Source organism: Rhinoderma darwinii, chromosome 5 (assembly GCF_050947455.1).
Source record: "Rhinoderma darwinii isolate aRhiDar2 chromosome 5, aRhiDar2.hap1, whole genome shotgun sequence".
Classification (NCBI taxonomy): Eukaryota; Metazoa; Chordata; class Amphibia; order Anura; family Rhinodermatidae; genus Rhinoderma; species Rhinoderma darwinii.
In genome coordinates this window covers 201538180-201558788 of record NC_134691.1, presented here as the reverse complement: position 1 = coordinate 201558788, position 20609 = coordinate 201538180, and the positions used below count along the sequence as shown (strand labels likewise).

The window sequence follows — 20609 nt, the reverse complement described above, 5'->3', positions numbered from 1 at the left end:
ATTCTGTGAAATGTTTAGGAATTGCAACCATTTTTCTATACAGCCTCCTCATTTCATGGGCTCAAAAGTAATTGGACAAATTAACATTACCATAAATAAAATAATTAAAAAATGTTTAACTCCTTAACGCCGAAGGACGGATATATCCGTCCTCAGCAGCTGCTAGTTCGCGCAGGAGGACGGATATATCCGTCCTGTGATCGCGTGGGTACTGACAGCGTACCCATGCGATCAGCGGCAGGAGCCCGGCTGTTATACACAGCCTGGCTCCTGCTGCAACTGCCGGAATCGAAGCGCGCGCCGATTCCGGCAGTTTAACCCATTAAATGCCGCTGTCAATAGTGACAGCGGCATTTAATGTGTTTGACAGAGGGAGGGAGCTCCCTCTGTCACCCGATCGGCGCCCCCGCAAACAAATCGCGGGTCGCCGTCGGGTTTCCATGACAGCCGGGGGTCTAACAAAGACCCCCAGGTCTGCCTTCAGCATCTGCCTGTTAGGCGATGCCAGAGGCATGACCTAATAGGTTGCCTGTCAGTTTTACACTGACAGGCAATAATGCTTCGGTATACGAAGTATACCAAAGCATTATATATGCGATCGCCACATCGCATAGTGAAGTGTCCTGATGGGACTTTAAAAAAAAATGACAATCAGTTAAATAAATTTTGTGAAAAATAAAAAAAAAATTACAGTCAAAGTCAAATAAACTTTTTTTTGGCCCAAAAAGTGGTTTTATTTAGTAAAACTGTCAAAACAAATAACCCATACACATATATGGTATCCCCGCGATCGTAACAACTTGACCAATAAAATGAACACATTAATTAAACTGCCGGATGAACGGCGTCCAAAGAAAACGCAAAAAACAACGGCAAAATTCTCTCTTTTCTCCCATTCCCCCCATAAAAAATAAAATAAAAATTAATCTATAAGTCCTATGTACCCCAAAATAGTACTAATGAAAACTACACATTGGCCTGCAAAAATCAAGCCCATGTACGGCCACATAGACCGAAAAATAAAAACGTTACGGCTCTTGGAATGCGGCGATGCAAAAACAAGTAATTTTTTTCTAAAAGGTTTTTATTGTGCAAACGTAGGAAAAACATATAAAACCTCTACATATTTGGTATCCCCGTAATCGTGCCGACCCATAGAATAAAGTTAACATGTTATTTACGCTGCATAGTAAACGGCGTAAATTTATAACGTGAAAATCAATGCTGGAATAGCTGCTTATTTTCAATTCTCTCCTAAAATAAAGTTAATAAAAGTTAATCAATATATTATAAGCATCTAAAAATGGTACAATTACAAAATACAACTCGTCCCGCAAAAAACAAGCCCTTATGCGGCTATGTCGACGGAATAAAAAAAAAGTTACGACTCTTGGAATGCGACCGTGAAAAAACAAAAAATAATCCTTGGTCATTAACGTGCAAAATGGCCCGGTCATTAAGGGGTTAAATACTTTGTAGAGCATCCTTTGCAGGCAATGACTGGCTGAAGTCCGGAACCCATGGACATCACCAAACGCTGGGTTTCCTCCTTTGTGATGCTTTGCCAGGCCTTTACTGCAGCTGTCTTCAGTTGTTGCTTGTTTGTGGGTCTTTCTGCCTTAAGTTTTGTCTTAAGCAAGTGAAATGCATGCTCGATCGGGTTGAGATCTGGTGATTGACTTCGACATTGCAGAATATTCCACTTCTTTGCCTTAAAAAACTCCTGGGTTGTTTTCGTAGTATGTTTTGGGTCATTGTCCATCTGTACTGTGAAGCGACGTCCACAAGCAACCTTGCTGCATTTGGTTGAATCTGAGCAGAAAGTATATCCATGAACACTTCAGAATTCATCCGGCTGCTTCTGTCTTCAGTCACATCATCAATAAACACTAACGACCCAGTGCCTTTGGCAGCCATGCATGCCCATTCCATCACACTGCCTCCACCATGTTTTACAGAGGATGTGGGGTGCTTTGGCTCATGAGCCATTCCAAGCCTTCTCTATACTTTCTTCCTCCATCATTCTGGTACAGGTTGATCTTAGTTTCATCTGTCCAAAGAATGCCGTTCCACAACTGGGCTGGCTTCTTTACATGTTGTTTGGCATAGTCTAATGTGGCCTTTCTATTTTTGAGGCTGATTAATGGTTTGCACCTTGTGGTGAACCCTCTGTATTTGCTCTCATGAAGTCTCCTCTTTATGGTAGACTTAGATACTGATACACCTACTTCCAGGAGAGTGTTCTTCACTTGGGTAGAGGTTGTTAAGGGGTTTTTCTTTCTTTACCATGGAAAGGATTCTGCGATCATCCCCCACTGTTGTCTTCCGTGGACGTCCAGGCCTTTTGGAGTTCATGAGATCACCAGTTCACTCTCTTTTTTTCAAGAATGTACCAAACTGTTGATTCGGCCACTCCTAACATTTGTGCTATCTCTCTGATGGATTTCTTCCTTTTTTTCAGATGGTCTGTTTCACTTGCATTGAGTGCTCCTTTGACCTCATATTGTGGGTTTACAGCAACAGCTTCCAAATGCAAATACCACACCTGGAATCAACTCCAGACCCTTTACCTGCTTAATTGATGATGGATTAATGAGGGAATAGCCCATGCAGCCCATTAAATAGCTTTTGAGATAATTGTCCAATTACCTTTGGTCCCTTGAAAAAGAGGCAGCTACATAATAAAGAGCTGTAATTCCTAAACCCTTCCTCAACTCAGAATGTGAATACCCTCAAATTAAAGCTGAGAGTCTGCACTTTAAGCCCATGTTGATTATATAACTGTATATTCAATATTTTTTGGTAAACAGCTAAAATGCCAAAACTTGTGTCGCTGTCCAAATAATTCTGGACCTAATTGTAAGTCTTTAGACACTGTAGAAGGTAAATGTTATCAAAACTGTCTCTGGGTGCCGCTTCTCTTTAAAATCAAATCTAACTATGTGATAGAATAATGGGGAAGCCCCGGCCGGTAGCAACAACCAGAATAAGAAGTCCCATTTTATCATTTTATAAAGATATCAGGATAAATTATTTCAACATACGATGATTTGTTTACTCACCTCTTCAAACTTTAGTGCAATCATTGAAAATGCTTTAAAAATGGCATCTGTTGGTCCTGTGATTGTTACAATTCTCTCTGGGCAGGAGCCTTCTGATATGTTGATTCGTGCCCCGCTCTGTAATGCAAAAAAAAACAAAACAAAAAAAGATCTATCGATGCATTTAGAGCCTAAATGTTGCCTGTATACGAGAAAGGTTCAGAAAGCAACTCTGTAAAATTTTATGTTTTTTTGGGTCAGTGCATGTTATTTCAAATAGAGCATGTCATGGTATGGCTTTTTTTTTTGTATTTTTCCTCATAGGCTTTTCTATAGGTCTTGAAATAACGCCAGAAAAAAATGCATGTACAAAATGACACTAGATATAAAGCGCCACCAATAACGCTTGTAACAAATGCCATGAAGGATGCTTGAAATTCATGGTGTTTTTAAGTGTTTAAAATTGCTGAAAGAACAGTGTGTGTGCGTGTACGTGCGTGCGTGCTTGTGTGTGTGCGTGCGTGTGCGTGCAGGGGCGTGTGGGTGTGTGTGTGAAGGAAGGCTTAGGCGGGATTCACACGACCGGGTCGTTCCCGAGCCCGAGTGTCGGCCGGTAAAATCGCCCATTTTGCCCGGCCGGTTTGCATTAAGTTTTGCATCGTGCCGGGCCGGGCAGATCCGGACAGTGACATCAGCGGCAACTCCTGAAGGGGAATCCCCATGTGTTCGGGGATTCCGCTTCAGGAGTTTCCCCTGATGTCACTGCCCAGATATGGACAGAGACATCAAGCGCTCTGTCCAGGAGCGGAATCCCCGAACACACGGGGATTCCGCTCCTTCAAGGAGCTAAAGTGCGGCTAGCACATAGCAGAGCGGGGAGATACCTCCCCGCTCTGCTATAGTGGCGTCGCTACAGTAGTAGCAGCCGCAGCAGCAGCAGCTGCAGCTGCTAGCGGCGCCATCGAAGGTGTCGCCGGGCCAGGGTGCTTTTAAAACAAGCAGGGGAAGGGAGCCAGCGCAACGCTCCCTTCCACCTGCTGTACACCCCGACCCTGCCACACAGTGTACAGCGATGCCATTCGTCAGAATGGCATCAACTCCTCCTCCTCACATGCACTCTGCGCTGTGAGGAGGAGGAGATAGAGCGCAAGCGCCGGAAAACCCGGCCATCACTCGGGACACATCCCGGTGATGGCCGTGTATTACCCGGCCCCATAGACTTCTATGGGAGCCGGGCGGCCGGGTACCCGGGCGAAGATAGAGCATGTCCTATTTTTTGACGGCCGGTTTTCCCGGCCGTCAAAAAATCGGTCGTATGAATAGCCCCATTAGGGGTCTATTATTCCTAATGCAGCCGGGTGCCGGCCGATTTATGAACGGCCGGCACCCGGCCGGGAAACCCTGCCGTGTGAATGAGGCCTTAGACATATGGCAATATTGATGGGGGGAAAGCAAAACAAAACGGGTGACACCTGCAAAATTTTGGTCAAGGGTCATTGATGACTCCTTTGTGTTTCTCACAATCCATTTGTCTTTTTAGTAATATCGCTTAATTGACAGAGCCCAACATTAACATGAATAATTAATTATAAAATTATTATTCTTATAGCTATAATAGAAAAATTTACTTTGGTTACAAAATCAGAAAACAAATTTAAAGAAAGCATACAACAATATCAATTGGGTACATGTGTATAATAACATGCGACATAGGCCGTAGACACATGGTGACTTTTTTAAACCTATTTGAAACCTACCATAATGTTTTTTTTTTAATATTCTAAGCTTACAAAGAAATTGCAGTGGATTTGCTTTCCCTATAGCGAATAATGGAAATTTCATGTCACTGATTTTTATTTTCCATAATAGGGTAAAAAATAAATGTTTGTACTTCTTGCAAATTTGCTGTGTTTTTTTTATTATATTTCGTATTTCTTACGTAAATATGGACTTGGACAAGCTTCAAGAAAGTAAGAAACGTTTGCACGTTGCACCCATTCCGTCCTCTGTTACACATAAAGGTCTTTAATAAAATATACAGCTCCCTCTTGCATTAAAATAAGCCTCTAGGAGAACTGGCGACTTTGTTCGGAATTCTTCTGTTTAACAATGTAATTACCCTCATGGAGCTCTATAGACCATTACACTTGATGTACTTTCTGTACTCTGTATAATTGAAACTAGAAGAGTTTGCCTCTCTCTCTTTTAAACTTTGATTGTGGAGTATTTGATTAAATATAAAGTAACTTGCGCATTATATTTTGCATTGCGGAGACACTTTTTGATTATCCCATTAATAGGCACAGGCCATTATTGGCTCCATGGGAAATAGACTTCATGACATACACAGAGCACCAATCGTATTACTTGTGCATGCATTATACCAATGTTTTAACTAAAAAAATGCACCTTATTACCTTTTCTCATTGAGTGCATATAATCTCAGACTCTATGGGGGTGAAAAGGAAAAGGGGAGAATTTGCCCATAGTAACAATCAGATTCCAATTTGATTTTCAGTTTCCCTTTGGAAAATGTATCTAAATTGTTGCCATAGGCAACTATTCCTCTTTTCCTTTCCACCAATTTAGATAAATCTCCCCTTATGTTTTTTAATAAATACACGGTCAGGAGTATATGCACGTTTTTGTAAAGGTGGGGGTTGCACTATACGTCCTCTTTTGTTTCTATACATTTTTTACTATCATTAGATAAAGCAGCTCAACCACAGCCTTTGGTCACAAATGCTATATTCCAATAAAATTAGAGGTAGCGATAGTGGGTGCGGATCTAGCAGTTGCTCCAGAACCCTGAAGCCTGAGGGGTACACCACATAAGTAAACACCAGTATTATAAATGGCACATAGTAGGTGGGGAACCCTGCTACATATTTTGCATTGGGGCTGAAGAGCTTCAAATTACGCCTCCGGACAAGACTCAAAAAACCATCGATTGTGACCCCTTCCCCCAACACTGATAATTTGAATGAAGTGGTTGTCATACTTGGTGGTATGTACATATGTATATATTCCTCATTAGAGAGTGATAATCCATGAAGGAACCCGATAATTTTAGAATTAGTGGGGTCTCACATTTTGGACTTTGTATTATTGTGTCCCAGAAAAAAAAAAAATCTAATTTCCCTTTGCTGAAGTAAAAATAGTCTTTGTTCAGAATACAGAATAAGTTGCACAATGGATCATAATATTAGAAATAAGATGACTAGTTGATTTGACAATAAAAAAAAAACAGCAAGTGAAAGGATAATGTGAATATCAGTTTAAACTGTGAGAGATCTCGGCTGAAATAATATTTGCTACCACTGAATGACACTCTTACTCTTTCCTGGAGACGCATAAGATATTCGGATGGAACGTAAACATTTTCCTCTGACAGAAATTGAAAAGGATACGCTGACATTTCATATCCTTACCTCCTCTCTCATCTTCTTAACCGTCTCACCTTTCTGTTATGGAAACAAAATCGCAAAAAAGAAACGGTTATGGCAGGCAAAGCTTTGAATTGCACAGAACAATCACAAAATAAATTGATGCTGTACTGACCTTCCCAATGATGCTTCCCACCTCCTGGAAAAAAATAAGAAAATGTTGATGATTTATACAAATAATAATAATAATAATAATAAAAAGCACCAATTGTTTTTTAAAGTTTCACTGGAAATATGTGGTGACTATAACATCCAATCGCATCTCTATAACTGTGAATGTATCTAAGAGACTTTGCTTTCTATACTGACATATACTACAGAAGTCCATTGGATATGCAAAAATATTCACAACCTAACTACTCTAAACACCCCAAAATTCCTGAGTGACTGCGGGGAACACCAATATTCTTTTCCACCATGTCACAGTCAGATAGGCTTGGGAAACTGAGACATGGGGTTTCGTTTCTCAAATTGGAGAGCTGGTGGTCACCGCTGGTCACTGTTGGTTTCCTTTCTCTAAGCTCTGGGGTGTTAATGAAGAAAAATTTATATTTGAGCCTCTAGACAAGGAGAGAATATCACACCAGTGACCAATGGATTTCCCATTTAATGTCTCTGAAAACCCCTCTCCATAGCTCAGCTTCCAGGACCCTTATTAGATTCATATATGTAATATCTGGGTGAATGGCAGTCACCCCTGAATTTTCAAGGCTTTTATGAAGTGATGTAAATCCAATCACAAGGCTGTAGTAGAAATAAAAACTTTAATTTATTTTAATTAGTGTAATATGTTTTACATATAAAAACTGTAAGCAGGACACAATGAAAGAATGATATGAATTATCTCTGCAGTTCATAATGGTAGGGGGTCAATAATTAGGCTTAAAAAAAATACTTAAAGGATCTATTTCAGTTGGACAACCTCCTTCTCTAATACAAGGCAATCACCTGATTGTTGTATGCCCAACTTCTGAAACCCGTAGCGATGATTGTGCCGTCTACCAGACCTCCAACTAATAGGGCATATGGAAAGGGGTTGTCTAGTTGAGACAACCCCATAACTTAAGTGCAGGGCCACATACACATACCTGCACTTCATTATTGCCTAGCTGTATGCTACTGCAATATTTTCAGGACAACACCAGGAAATTTACATTTTTCTCAGTCCTGAAATGTTTCATTGGGAGTCATCCCGACATTAAAGGTGTTATCTTGTCTGAGAATTTTAAATGCGTAATTTTAACCTGTGCAGATTCCGCCAAATTAAAGCATAAACTGAATAATAAATGTGGGACAATTTTGAGTAAATCGATGGATTTGAAGCACCTACTGTTGAGGACCGCCCACTGTATAAATATGGTGCGGGTTTAAGCTTGCTGCCTGAGCGATTGGGCAGCTAAATTTTGGGTGCCCAGCAGTCAGAGACACCCTGGAGAGAATACAGAAGAAGTTCCACCGCTTCCGTCTCACTAAACTCACGTACACAGCGCTTAATGAGCCCTGTATATAGAATCGAGGTCACTGCCTTTATTGGTCCCGGTGGTCATGTGACTGGTCACATGATTGCCGGTATACTGGTAGTAGGAGGTTGCTGCTGGGTCTAACTAGACCTAACAGTGACAATAGTCTTTTTAATAGGACGGATTTCCCCTGTAACTGGGGTGCTGTTGGGCTCCAGTTCCATGGAAAAGCATAGTGCGAAAAAAATAAAATGAGATAATAATGTTCCCCAATTGTCTTTTTGGCCTTTGAGGGATAGGCCATAATAATAAAAAAGTTAAAGTTAAAAAAATAAGAAGAAAACGCTGATCCCGCCAATCATTGTCGTTACACTAGCCCTGACCCAAATGCCCTAAAATAGACATGTAATATATCAAAATTTATGGTAGACAATGACGATCACAACTAAAAAGTCTATCTCAGGGTAATATATTATTATCAGAAAAAATGAGCTAAAAAGTAAAAAAAGAATATATATTTTTTAAACTGCTGTATAATGAGCAGCTCACAGCCGAAGGAGCAGAGCGCTAAGCTGAGGACTTCAACATTTTAATTTCACGGATGGTGGGGTTCTCAGCAACCGGACCCCTGCCGATCAAAACTTATAATATGTCTCTATGACATATCAAAAGTTTTTGACAGTGTGGTTACTCTTTAATAAATTTCTAGTACAGCATCTCCATGCTGGTGATACATGGGCTTGACAGAAGACGCCTGCAGAGACATTTAGAAGTGGAAATGTAGCAGTGCAAAAAGGTTTTAATTTCTTGCACTTTATCACGTTTGTGTGCTTGTCATTCATAGAACAAACAAAACAAGATATGAATATTTTTTGAACATTGTTATCAAGGCTCTAGCTGTCAAACTATAGAGAGGACAGCATCATTGTGTTACACCCCTATAATAATCCTTGTTATATTATTTATTTTTATATTTACCCTTCATGCATTCCCATTCATATAAAGTGTTTAACAATTAAAATAGCTGATATATTTACTGTACATGCTCCAGTCTCAAAAATGTTATCTTGAATTATTGTTGGTCACGATAAGTAAAGATTGAAAGAACTAAGCCAGTGTCAATTAACACTTACTGGCAGAGGCTCATTATGTTTAAGTCTAAACTGATTGATGGATTAGAGTGGAAAGTATGAGGGTAGTGAATAATCACATCAAGACATTTCTTTATTGGAGGAAAGAAGTGACAGATCCATCAATGACAACAAGCACTCCAATGCATCTGCAAATCAGCCAAACTCTACTTGAAGTCTGTATGTTATCTATCTATCTATCTATCTATCTATCTATCTATCTATCTATCTATCTATCTATCTATCTATCTATCTATCTATCTATCTATCTATCTATCTATCTATCTATCTATCTATCTGCGTAACTATCGCTGTAACAGCCATAGCGGCTGCTACCTGGCCCGCGGCATGAGGGGGCCCGTGTCACCCACCGTCACAGGCCCCCCATGTCCCATGGTGCTGCAAATACTATTGAACGCTATGGCAGAACAGGGAGGTAGCTTTATATGGCACTATCTATCTATATTCACTATATGGCGCTATCTACAGGGGGAGGGGTCGCTATATGTCGCTATCTACAGGAGGGGGCGCTTTATGGCGCTCTCTACAGGGGGGCTGTATGGCACTATCTACAGCGGGGCTGTATGGCACTATCTAAAGGGGGGCTGTGTGGCGATATCTACAGGCGGCTGTATGGCACTATCTGCAGGGGGCTGTACGGCACTATTTACAGGGGGAGCTGTATGGTGCTAACTACAAGGGCTTGTATGGCAATATCTACAGGGGGGCTGTATGGGACTATATACAGGGGGGCTGTATGGCGTTATCTACAGGGGAGCTGTATGCCGCTATCTACAGGGGGCATTATGGCGATATCTACAGGGGGACTATATGTTACTATCTACAAGGGGGTGGTAGGGGACGCTATCTACAAGTGGGTTGTGATACTGTCTACAGGGGTGGCTGTATAGAACTGTCTACCGGGGGGCTGTATAGCACTGTCTACAGGGGGGCTCTATGGCACAATCTACAGGGGGGCTGTATGGCAATCTACAGGGGGGCACTATGTACAGGGGGCACTATCTACAAGGGGGGCTGTGTGTGGTAACTAGAGGAGGGGGCACAGTGGAAAGTTTGCTCTGGGGCCCAGTCTTTCCTAGTTACGCCACGCCCCTGTATCTATCTATCTATCTATCTATCTATCTATCTATCTATCTATCTATCTATAATAAAAAATAAATAAAGAGGTATGTGCCTTACTAATTTCGGTTGCAAAATGTGCCTTAGGCTACATTCAGATGAGTGTGTCCGATTTGTGCGTGTAAAAAACTGTGTTTTTCCTAATTTCTTGTCTGTGTATTGGCATAATTTTGCTTTGCGTGTGGCATGGGTTTATCACGTCCGTGCAAGCACTTCATTTTTAATTTTTTTTTATTTATCTGGTTTTCAATGTATTTGTTGTGTGAAACATGGACAGCACACGGATGTTATGAAAACGCACCAATATAGGAAATGCAGTGAGGTTCATGCAACGGACACTCGCTGTGTGAAAAACAACGCATGTGTGAATGGCCCCATTGAATTGCATGGGTGCTTGTGCTGTAAGGGATTTCAATTTACAGCATGCGGACGAGTATTACGCACATCTGAATGAGCCCTAACTATTTTAGACTAGACAGGACACATTATCCCAAAACTTTGTGCCTCCAGTTGATGACAAGCTATACTCCATGTATTGACACAGCTTGGCCTAAAACCTCTGGTTGGGGATGGAGTTGGCAGATTGTCGTCAAAAGGGTTTGAGTCGCTTTTTGGAAGAGTCAAGATCTTAATAGCACAAAGATATAAAATGATTAGGCAAACAGCAGAAAATATAAATTTAGATGGGCATATAGATAAATGGAAAAAAGATCTGGAGTTTGACCTTTTCTATGAAACAAGTAAGGGGAAGACTATAGAAGGGTCTTAGGCAAATCAATAGGATATATTACTCAGAGAAGTGGAGGGAGATTCAATTTAAGCTTGTTAATCGTTCCTATTATACCTTCAAAATTCCCCTTGAAAGTACTGTAAGTGCAACGGTGTACCTAGCTTTTAAGTATTAAAACACTGGTCATTAACGGGATTAACAGTACCTGAGAATATTCAGCTAATAATAGATAATAGAGTTATAGATAATAGCAGGAACTGTCTACAGCAGCTTCTCATAGTGTGAGGCTCACTGCCTGGTGAGGTGCGGGTCTTCGTTTGTCCCGGGCATTGGCAGCTCAATATAAACGTTAAAAGAAGTGCATAAGAAAAGGTCCTCAGAAGCTGTTTTTATGCTGAGTTGCCTGCGCGAAGCTACTGGGCGGCACCAAATTACGTCAGCCAGGCGCACATGAAGCCAATAAGCAGCGGCTCCAATGTATGCCTAGCTGAGGTGTACTGAAGCCACACAGCAGCCCCGCCCTGGTGGCTCAATATGAGAGGGGCAACAAAGCAGTTGGACATCCAGTGAGAATAAAAGCGTCTGGAAAGGTAAATAAACTGACTGGTATATATGAGGACAAAGTGGCTGGCACTTATTGAGCAATATAGCTGGCACTTATAAGGGCAATGTGGTTGGCATTTATCGGGCATTATGGCTGCCACTATTGGGGCAATGAAGCTTACACTTATTGGGCAGTATGGCTTTTACTTACAGGGGTAATGTGGCTGGCTCCTATGGCTGGCAATGTGGATGGCACTCATGGGGGCAATGTGGCTGTCATTTATAGGGTAATTTGGCTAACATTTATGGGGTAAATTGTCTGGCACTTGCTGGGATGTACTTTGTGCTCTATTGTGGTATGTTTTACTGTTGAAGAAGTATTTTTTGCTACAATGTGGTATTTGTTTGGAGCTGCTATGGAGGTGATCACTATGGATTGACTGGTGAGGCCCGGGTAGAAAAAGTTTGAGAAGCCCTGGTCTACGGCATCTGTAACTGCATGCATTTGAATGTAACGTCTCAGATTTATGGAAAATAAATGTGAACCTTCGCTTATTAATCCCGGCCATTCATTGGTAAACATGTTGCTTCACTTCTAATATCTCTTTGAGTCACAAAGTACATTTTTATTTTTACTACTTCATTCACCATAATAGAACCATCCATACCAGGTTGATTTTAAGGTAATTTCATTTTATGTGGTAAAGTGCCTAATGTTAAGACACAAAAGCCTGTGCTTGTAGGTTCCACTCTTTTGCCTCGGAATCAATCAAATAGCAGGCACATGAAAGAAAACATAGAAGTCACAGACCTGTAGGGTCCCAGAAACTGTGTGACAGTGTGGTCCAGACAAATATACCACTTGATCTCTAAGGACTAAACACAGATAAAATGTTGTAACCGCTTTGCCACCAGATCACCATGGAATGGATATAGCTAAGGTCTTATTTATATGATAGAAATAAAACTGGGGCTGAAAGAAACAAGCAAAGCGGTACGTGGGACAGTGGCCGAAAGAAATAAGCAGAGGGCTACAGAGGACAGTCCTCAAAAGTATTGTTATATGTTAATTTAATAGTGGTAGAGAATAATGTGATCTCTTTTCTCTCACAGGAAGGGGAACAATACTCCGAATTGTGGTTCAAGAGTAATCGTTAAAGTTGATGTTGATTTTTGTATGGAGAGCTGTCCCGCAAGTTTTTTTTCCCATTTTTATCTTCAACGTTATAAGTATGATAGGAAGGCTGACAGAAGTGCAGGAAAACACAAAGAAAGGCAAACAAACAGAAAAAGAAATTACTTAAACCGCCGGTTTTGGCAGCATCCTTTAGTGAAATCTACCTTTTTATGTTGCAATAACAATAACTGTATCTGCATAATGTAAAGGTCATAAGCGCTCATTTCAGAGCTGTAATACCAGTGATTACCTGAAATTATAGCAGTAAATTAGGACAGCAAAAGGAACCTGCTCCCTGAAACACAACAGTTTCCAACCCTCTGTAATTATATGTCTAATCTCATTTCAGAATGAGTTAATGGACTTGGATTGAAGACAGGAGTAATTGTTTATAGGCACAGGACATGCAAAACCTGGAGAAAGGTGGTGCTGGCCCGAGCAATATCAACAAATAAATTCATTGGTATACGTCATAAATAACTGCTGATTGGCTGTACACTACTCGGTATTGGCGGTCATACTTCCGCAGCCTAAAAATACACTGCGGAAAACTGTACAATGGCCAATTGGAATAATATTCCGCAACTCAGACAGATTTCTCAATTTCTTGCATTGTGGAATATTTTTCCTATAGGCTTCATTGTAAAGTTTTCCGAAGCGTATTTTTACAATGCGGAAATACGAGGCAAATACACCATGTGACTGCACCCTAAATGACCAGGCATAGTTCAGTTCTTTTAGTACATAAGGGTTTAAAAGTTATCCATTTTTCTTGTTCGGTTATTCAAAAATTTTTTTTGTCTTTTTTCAGTGACACCTACATCTTTTTACATTTTTTAAAATATCGACGTGACATTTAAAAAAAAAAAAAAAAAAAAGTGCTGTGAGAGATGGAATATGGCAAAAAGTAGCAAATTATTGCGCAAAAGAATTTTGCCCCATTAAGTAGCAGTGGCATGACAGAAGCTATCCATGCTTGGCCTCCATTGGATAAAATCGAGAACCCCCCTCCCCAGACTACTTTCAAGTCTAATTTATGTAGTACAATACAAAGACATTCATCTTGTCCTTGGAGATAAAACAAAACAAAACATACAGTTTAGGCCAAAAATTTACATACACTTAGGTTAAAGACATTTAAACTTAATGTTCCATACATTATATGTTACCATACATTTCCTGTGGTAAATAAATGAGGGTACAGTATAAGCATTATTTTCATATATTAAATACTTCCAAAAATAATAACTAAGGGCCAAATTTATGTCATGGCCTTATATACTATATCAGTTTTTCAATGGCTCAAAGATTTCCATATACTTTGCGAGTATTTGGTGGCACTGCCTTTGTCTGTCATCAGTTTGGTATCTCCCGAATGGCTGACACCACAAGTTAGGCATAGGGGACTGCAGTGGCAACATACCTCTGTTACATAGCTTTGTTCTTGCATCAGTGTTAAAAGGTCCTTTTATTGTCACAGGCGCCATGTGCAAATTAGGTCCGGCCTGTCCAGCATCTGGCGCTCTAGCTCCTCCCATCCCCACCTCTCCCCAGTTGACTGACAGCTCTACAGAGAGAGGGATTAGAGCTGAGGAAGCCTGGACACAACCTAATTTGCAGACCGCATACTTATTTACACTGCAGGAACAAATCTATGTAACAGAGGTAAGTTGCCGCTGCTTTCCCCTATGCTTGACTAGCCATGTCAGTGGTTTGGGGGGGGGGGGGGGGTTCAAAACTGATAACAAACTCCCTTTAATTGCATAACTTGAATTCAACGCTTGGGGTAGACTTCCACAAGCTTCTCACAATACGTTTTGAGAATTTCTGCCCATTCCTCCAGACAGAACAGATGTAAGTCAGTCAAGTTTGTGGTTCTCCTAGCTCGAAAATGTTTTTTTAGTTTAGTCCACAAATTATTATAATGGCCACTCCAGTACTTTCACTTTGTTGTGTTTAAGCCATTTTGTCAATACTTTTGAGGAATGGTCAGGATCATAGCCCTGCTGAAAGACCTAGTTACAAACAAGTTTCAACATTCTGGCTAATAATTTGATGTGTTGCTTCAGTATTTCTAGATAATCTCCCTTCCTCATGATGCCATCTATTCTCTGAAGTGCACCGCTCCCTTTTACAACAAAACACCACCACTGCATGATTCCCCCCCCCCATTCTTCATAGTTGGGATAGGGTGCTTTGGATTAAAAGTCTTACCCCTTCTTCCATATATAGCATTGATCATTTTGACCAAAAATGTATGTTTCTTCTTACCAGAGAACACTTCTCCAAAAGGTCTTTGTCCTCATGATTACCTACAACTTCCAGGCTTTTTTTTATGCCAGTCTTGAAGTAGGGTTTTTTTGTTGTAACGCAGCCTTTCATATCAAGGTGATGTAGGATACTCTTAATGTTGGATGTAGATACTTTGGTATCTGATGCCTCGAGATCCTTCACCATTTCCTTTGCTTTTGTCTTGGGTTCAGTTGAACCATTCAATACAAAGTTTTTTTTAGTCCTGGGAGTTTAAAGGTGGTGTCTCCAGAAGACAACCCCATTTTAAAAAGAAACAGATGTAGTGGTCACCAGATTACCATTTGTCCGGCTTTTCTAACCATCGTCAATCAGCTGTTATCACTGGGGAAGCCACGTCCATTCATACAGCAGCTGTCCATGTAATGCATGGAAGCACCGGATCCGCCAGAGAAGGAGGTGCTCTTAGACAGCAGCTGGGGACCTTCCAACTATGAAATCCATATATCCATAATAGGACATATGGACAGGAGACAGTGCCATTTGTTTTTTATATTTGCATATAGTTCTTTGTACAGATGCTCGTAGTACCTACAGTTGTTTGGACATTGATCCTAAGGAAGATCCAGACTAGGGGAGGTCAACAATTTTTTTCTGAGCGCTTGGCAGAGTTGCCTGGAGTTTTCCATAAATTTCAGTAATAGGTGCAGTAATGAATTGCTAATTATTGCACTAGGCCAAAAAGCTTCTAAAAGTCATTAAATTACTTTCTTGAAGCTTTCAGAATAACACAGCCACTTTGTTGATTTCAACTTTTGATCCACTGAACATGTGATATAATGAAATAAAGTTTAAAATAAATAATCTGTCTAAATCACTTCTGATGTAAACAAAGTAGATGCGTTAATTGAAAAGAATGGTTGCATGAAATGTGTGAAGTGTTGAATGTCTTTAGTTTACAGTAATTGTATGTAAACTTCTGGCCTCAACTGTAGTTTACAGGTCAACTGGTGGTAATAATTCATTTGGTTATGGTAGGGAGTATGAGAGTTTACTGAAGAGAGAGGGAGCCATAGCAAAATCAGAATGCTTCCCCCTCTTGATATTGATTCACCCATGCACCCCCCCAGAGATTTTCTCATCTTGGGACAAAAGCATAGTTGGGATAGTGCTTAAAGGAGTTTTCCCATGAGGGTATGTGCACACACACTAATTACGTCCGTAATTGACGGACGTATTTCGGCCGCAAGTACCGGACCGAACACAGTGCAGGGAGCCGGGCTCCTAGCATCATAGTTAGATACGATGCTAGGAGTCCCTGCCTCTCTGCAGGACAACTGTCCCGTACTGTAATCATGTTTTCAGTATGGGACAGTAGTTCCACGGAGAGGCAGGGACTCCTAGCATCGTACATAAGTATGATGCTAGGAGCCCGGCTCCCTGCACTGTGTTCGGTCCACTACTTGCGGCCGAAATACGTCCGTCAATGACGGACGTAATTAGTGTGTGTGTACATACCCTAATCATTATTTATCACCTATACACAGGATAGGTGATAAACATCTGATCGGGAGGGTCCGACCGCTCTGTTAAGCCCTAACAGAGGCAGAAATAAGGCAGACCTGGGGCATCTAAGCCTCTTTCTAATGGCGATCGCTGTTCCTGGCTGTTAGTTCAGGGTGTCAGCTACACTCGCATCATATGGAGCAGGCTCAGCATATGTACAATTGCATCCAGGTGCGCGAATGGATTAAAATGAATTAAGTTAGCTACTTACAGTTTAAGATAACTTAAACAATACAATAGTCCCTCAAGTTACAATATTTTAAACTTACAATGTTCTTTCCTGGGCCATCGGTACTTGAATCCACATTTAACATACACACTTAGGTGCATGAGATTGAATTGAAGAACACTGGTTTAACACCTGTGAATTAGCACATGATATTAGGGGCAAGTTGGCAATGTATAACTGTAGTGCTTGCATTGATTGACTGTCTAGTGTCGCCCCCTACAGTACAGTGCTACATTTATTGTACTGCTCTCTACCTATGCCACGATGAGCTGTTCTTTAGGACACCAGGTGAGGGCAGCTCCATTTCATTTTTACTGTACACTATATACAGGACCCTGAAGAAGCTTCTGTCCTCAGCTTAGAAAGTAATTCACCAGCTTCCAGAAGTTCTGCCTATTATGTGTAAGGACTTGCTTTATCTATATCTTTCTTTAATATTAATTTTATTATTTTCGGTTGTCATTTTGTTGGCTTCAGAACCTATTACAAGTTTTCCATAGAGTCATGGTCTCAAGTTATATTCAAGTCACAATATTTTTAAATTACAATGGTCATCCCGGAATAAATTAATATTGTGACTTGAGTGATCACTTTATATGTACAGTATATGCATTTATGAAAATTAACAAAACGCAGCAGTACAAACATTTTTATATAAAGGCCACCTGGAAAACACGATTACCTTTCCATGCATTAACAACCGTATGGTCAGTGTGACATTAAGACCCCCTTCTGGAGCATTTCCATCGTTGGTGTTCATTTCCGGGCACTTCTCTTAGACACCTGGCAACAAACTGCTATCTTCTTTCTTATTAATATCTGCAGGGACAAAATAGCACAGAGTCAATGAAGCAGTACGACAAGAACAAGAGGTAATCTAATAACCTGTATAAATCGTTCCCAGCTAAGAACAGATATAGTATACAGTATGTAAATACACCTCGCCTTTCTACCGCAGCCACCATGTCACATGAAATGAGAAATATTAAACGAGATTATATTAAATGGGCTTTGAATTAGTGATCGCTCTGATTTTGTAACCTGTTTGCAATTCTATACCCAAAAATGAAATTTTGCAATGACAACAAATAAATCCAAAGTCAGCATATTTTACCCTTTGCAAACACCTATCAACCGCCCAAATGATTCTTGGCGAATCTATTAAATGTAGCTCAGAATACCAATACAAGATGATTTATTTTTATATACTGTTAAAATGGAAAGTACATGGTTTGTTAATGTAGTATAGGATATTCCAAATCCCACTCGGCAGGAATGGGGGTAGTGGAGCATGATTAGAACACGGATGCAACAGAAGGGGGAGGGGAGTGCCGGCTCCTGAAAAATCTGAAGGGAAACATTTATTTTTCTCTTATTGAGAGTCAGACCCTATGACTTAACAATGTCATCTCTTTCAATCAGATGATCCCATCTAAAGATGACAGAATTGCTTGTAACATTCTACAAATTGCGATTGCAGGGCCTTTGGTCCAGCGTGTTATGTTATAGAAATTGTTCTGCACCCAGCTGACACGGCTTGGAAATACATTAGATCTAACATAAAATTAATTCTTTTCAACTCTTTAACTCTTTATTTCACCCAATGCATGTCAATGCTGGTTTATATCTATAACACAGGGCAGAATATTCCACATAGGCAAACAACAGAGCTAAATACTATAAGAAAAGTAATGCGAGGGCACAGAAAAGTGAGGGACATGAATGTTCAATAAAATAGTTGTGCTTGTCTTTCCAGCTGATTTTATTATTATACTGCATATTTGAGAAGGCTTGATCGAATAAAAAGGTAGTTCCACTGTTTAAAATGCAGTTCAAATTAAAATACAATATATAAAATTTCAGTTTTCACTTTAATTTACAGATTAATTTTTTTTAACTACTGTAATAAACATTCAGACCAAAAATTCCTCAGAGGCTAGAGTAACCCACGTGAATACTTCACTATGTAAAGTACTTTATCCCATACTGATGGTTTCCCTATAAAAACCAGCACAGCCACTAAAAAATGTATTATATATGAAATTAAAGTGGTATTCTTATCTCAAGCATTTATGGCATATCCACAGGTTATCTTTCCCTAATTGTCTTAGACTTCAATGAAGAGGGAGCCACGCTGAGACGACGCCAACTTTTATTTAAAGCTGAGGCAACAAGTAGCCACTTTAAAAGGAACGTGGGGATCAAGAGACCCCAATCTTCTGATAGGTGGGCGTCCCTGATGCATAGCATTCGGATATGCCAAAATGCTTCCGATAAGAATAGTTCTTTAAAGTGTAGCTAAACGTTTGACAAACTTCTGACATGTCATAGTGATATGTCAGAAGTTTGGATTGGTGGGGGTCCGAGCACTGAGACCCCCACCAATCTCTAGAATGAAGCAGCTGTAGTGCTCGTGTGAGTGCTCAGCCGCTTCGTGTCTGTTCGGCTTTTTCCGGAAATAAATGTATCGTGTGCGGAAAGTCCATGAGCCCGTACTCCGATACATCGGCTTTCCGGAAAAAGTCGAACAGACACGAAACGGCTGAGCACTCACATGAGCGTGCTCGGACCTCCACCAATCCAAAGTTTGTCAAACGTTTAGCTACACTTTAAATATGATACTTCTATTACCACCACTAGTAAAAATACTTATAATAATAGTAATTAATGTTATAATTTTTGACAATAAATGACACAAATAGTGACCGCTTGTTTTATAGCTCATATCTCCCAATATGTTGCTAACTAAACTTGGTAAGCTACTGCATTATAGGGAAATTAAAATGTAGCTTTATAATGAAAAAATAGCACTTATGTAAGAAATATGTAATATCCTGCAGCATTTTATGGGTTAAACAAGATAACTTAGTTGACATTTGTTATATTATTATATATACTATGTTACAGTATAAGTGACTTTGGCTTGTAACATGTCACCTTCACATTTAGCCTGTTTCATATAGATTTAGCCGCTCTGGCCTTTGGCTCAAGGGATATTTCGGTTTCAGTGAAAGCCCCTATTTGCACAAAACAACCAAGAACTACTTGCTAATTTTGAGCAATGTCACTGCACATTTATGTCTGAAGCTGCCATTCCCTCTAAGGACAAGGACCTGCCAGTTTCAACTATTGTGGAAGAGAGATTTGATAATCCCTTATGGCGGATTAAGGTTTTTGTTAATCTTTTATCAGGTTTGCCTTTCACAAAGTAGTGTCCACGACTACAGGGGTTAAAATATATTTGGAATATGACATCATTAAGGTATCTAACCTTAATATTGCCTGTAAGTGTCAAAGAAAGAACTCATAGATAAAGAGCAACATGCAATAAATTATTATTACCACAAGGCACCTATGTGTTTCCTAAGGAGATGATCTAATTATAATATAGACAGGGTAATATTTTAATTAAACCACAGTTGTCATTACAATGTGGATGTCTTGACAGCACAAATGACTGTTCCAAACTGTTAAATATAACAAAAATGACCAATACTGTTACAACATTTATTTTTCAAATAGTGGAATCAATTGTGATCTTGTAATGAATGCATGACCTTTTATAAGTGAAGTGAAAATTCAGGAATGGGATAGCAACCCTAAGGCTTTATTCACATGACTGGGTGTCAAATCGGCCATGAAAAATTGCAGTTTTTCATGGCCGATTTGCACCCGTGCGGGACCCGTTTTCATGGATCCCTCATAGACTTGAGTCTAATAAGGGATCTGGAAAACGGTCAAAAATAGGACAGTCAAAAATAGGAATAGTCCCATAGACATGCATTGATTTTAATGCAGCCGTGTGACGGCCGTTAAAAAAAACGTCCGTCACCCGGCCGATTATCCATCATGTAAATAAGGCCTAATTAGCCTATAAGTGCATTGTTTTATTTCAAA

At 40.1% G+C, this 20609-nt stretch overlaps 1 protein-coding gene across 9 annotated transcripts in view; it reads right to left on the bottom strand.

Moving 5' to 3' along the window:
- LOC142651776 (poly(rC)-binding protein 3-like) overlaps window positions 1-20609 on the bottom strand; it is a 709653-nt gene that overhangs the window by 79187 nt on the left and 609857 nt on the right. For all 9 annotated transcript variants that reach the window (XM_075826860.1, XM_075826859.1, XM_075826852.1 and 6 more), the window contains 4 exons: window positions 17395-17531; window positions 6603-6626; window positions 6473-6505; window positions 3063-3179 (listed from right to left, as the gene is read on the bottom strand). In XM_075826860.1, coding sequence (XP_075682975.1) covers window positions 3063-3179; window positions 6473-6505; window positions 6603-6626; window positions 17395-17472 — 252 coding nt within the window. In that variant the 5' untranslated portion in view covers window positions 17473-17531. The remainder of the gene's footprint in view (window positions 1-3062; window positions 3180-6472; window positions 6506-6602; window positions 6627-17394; window positions 17532-20609) is intronic.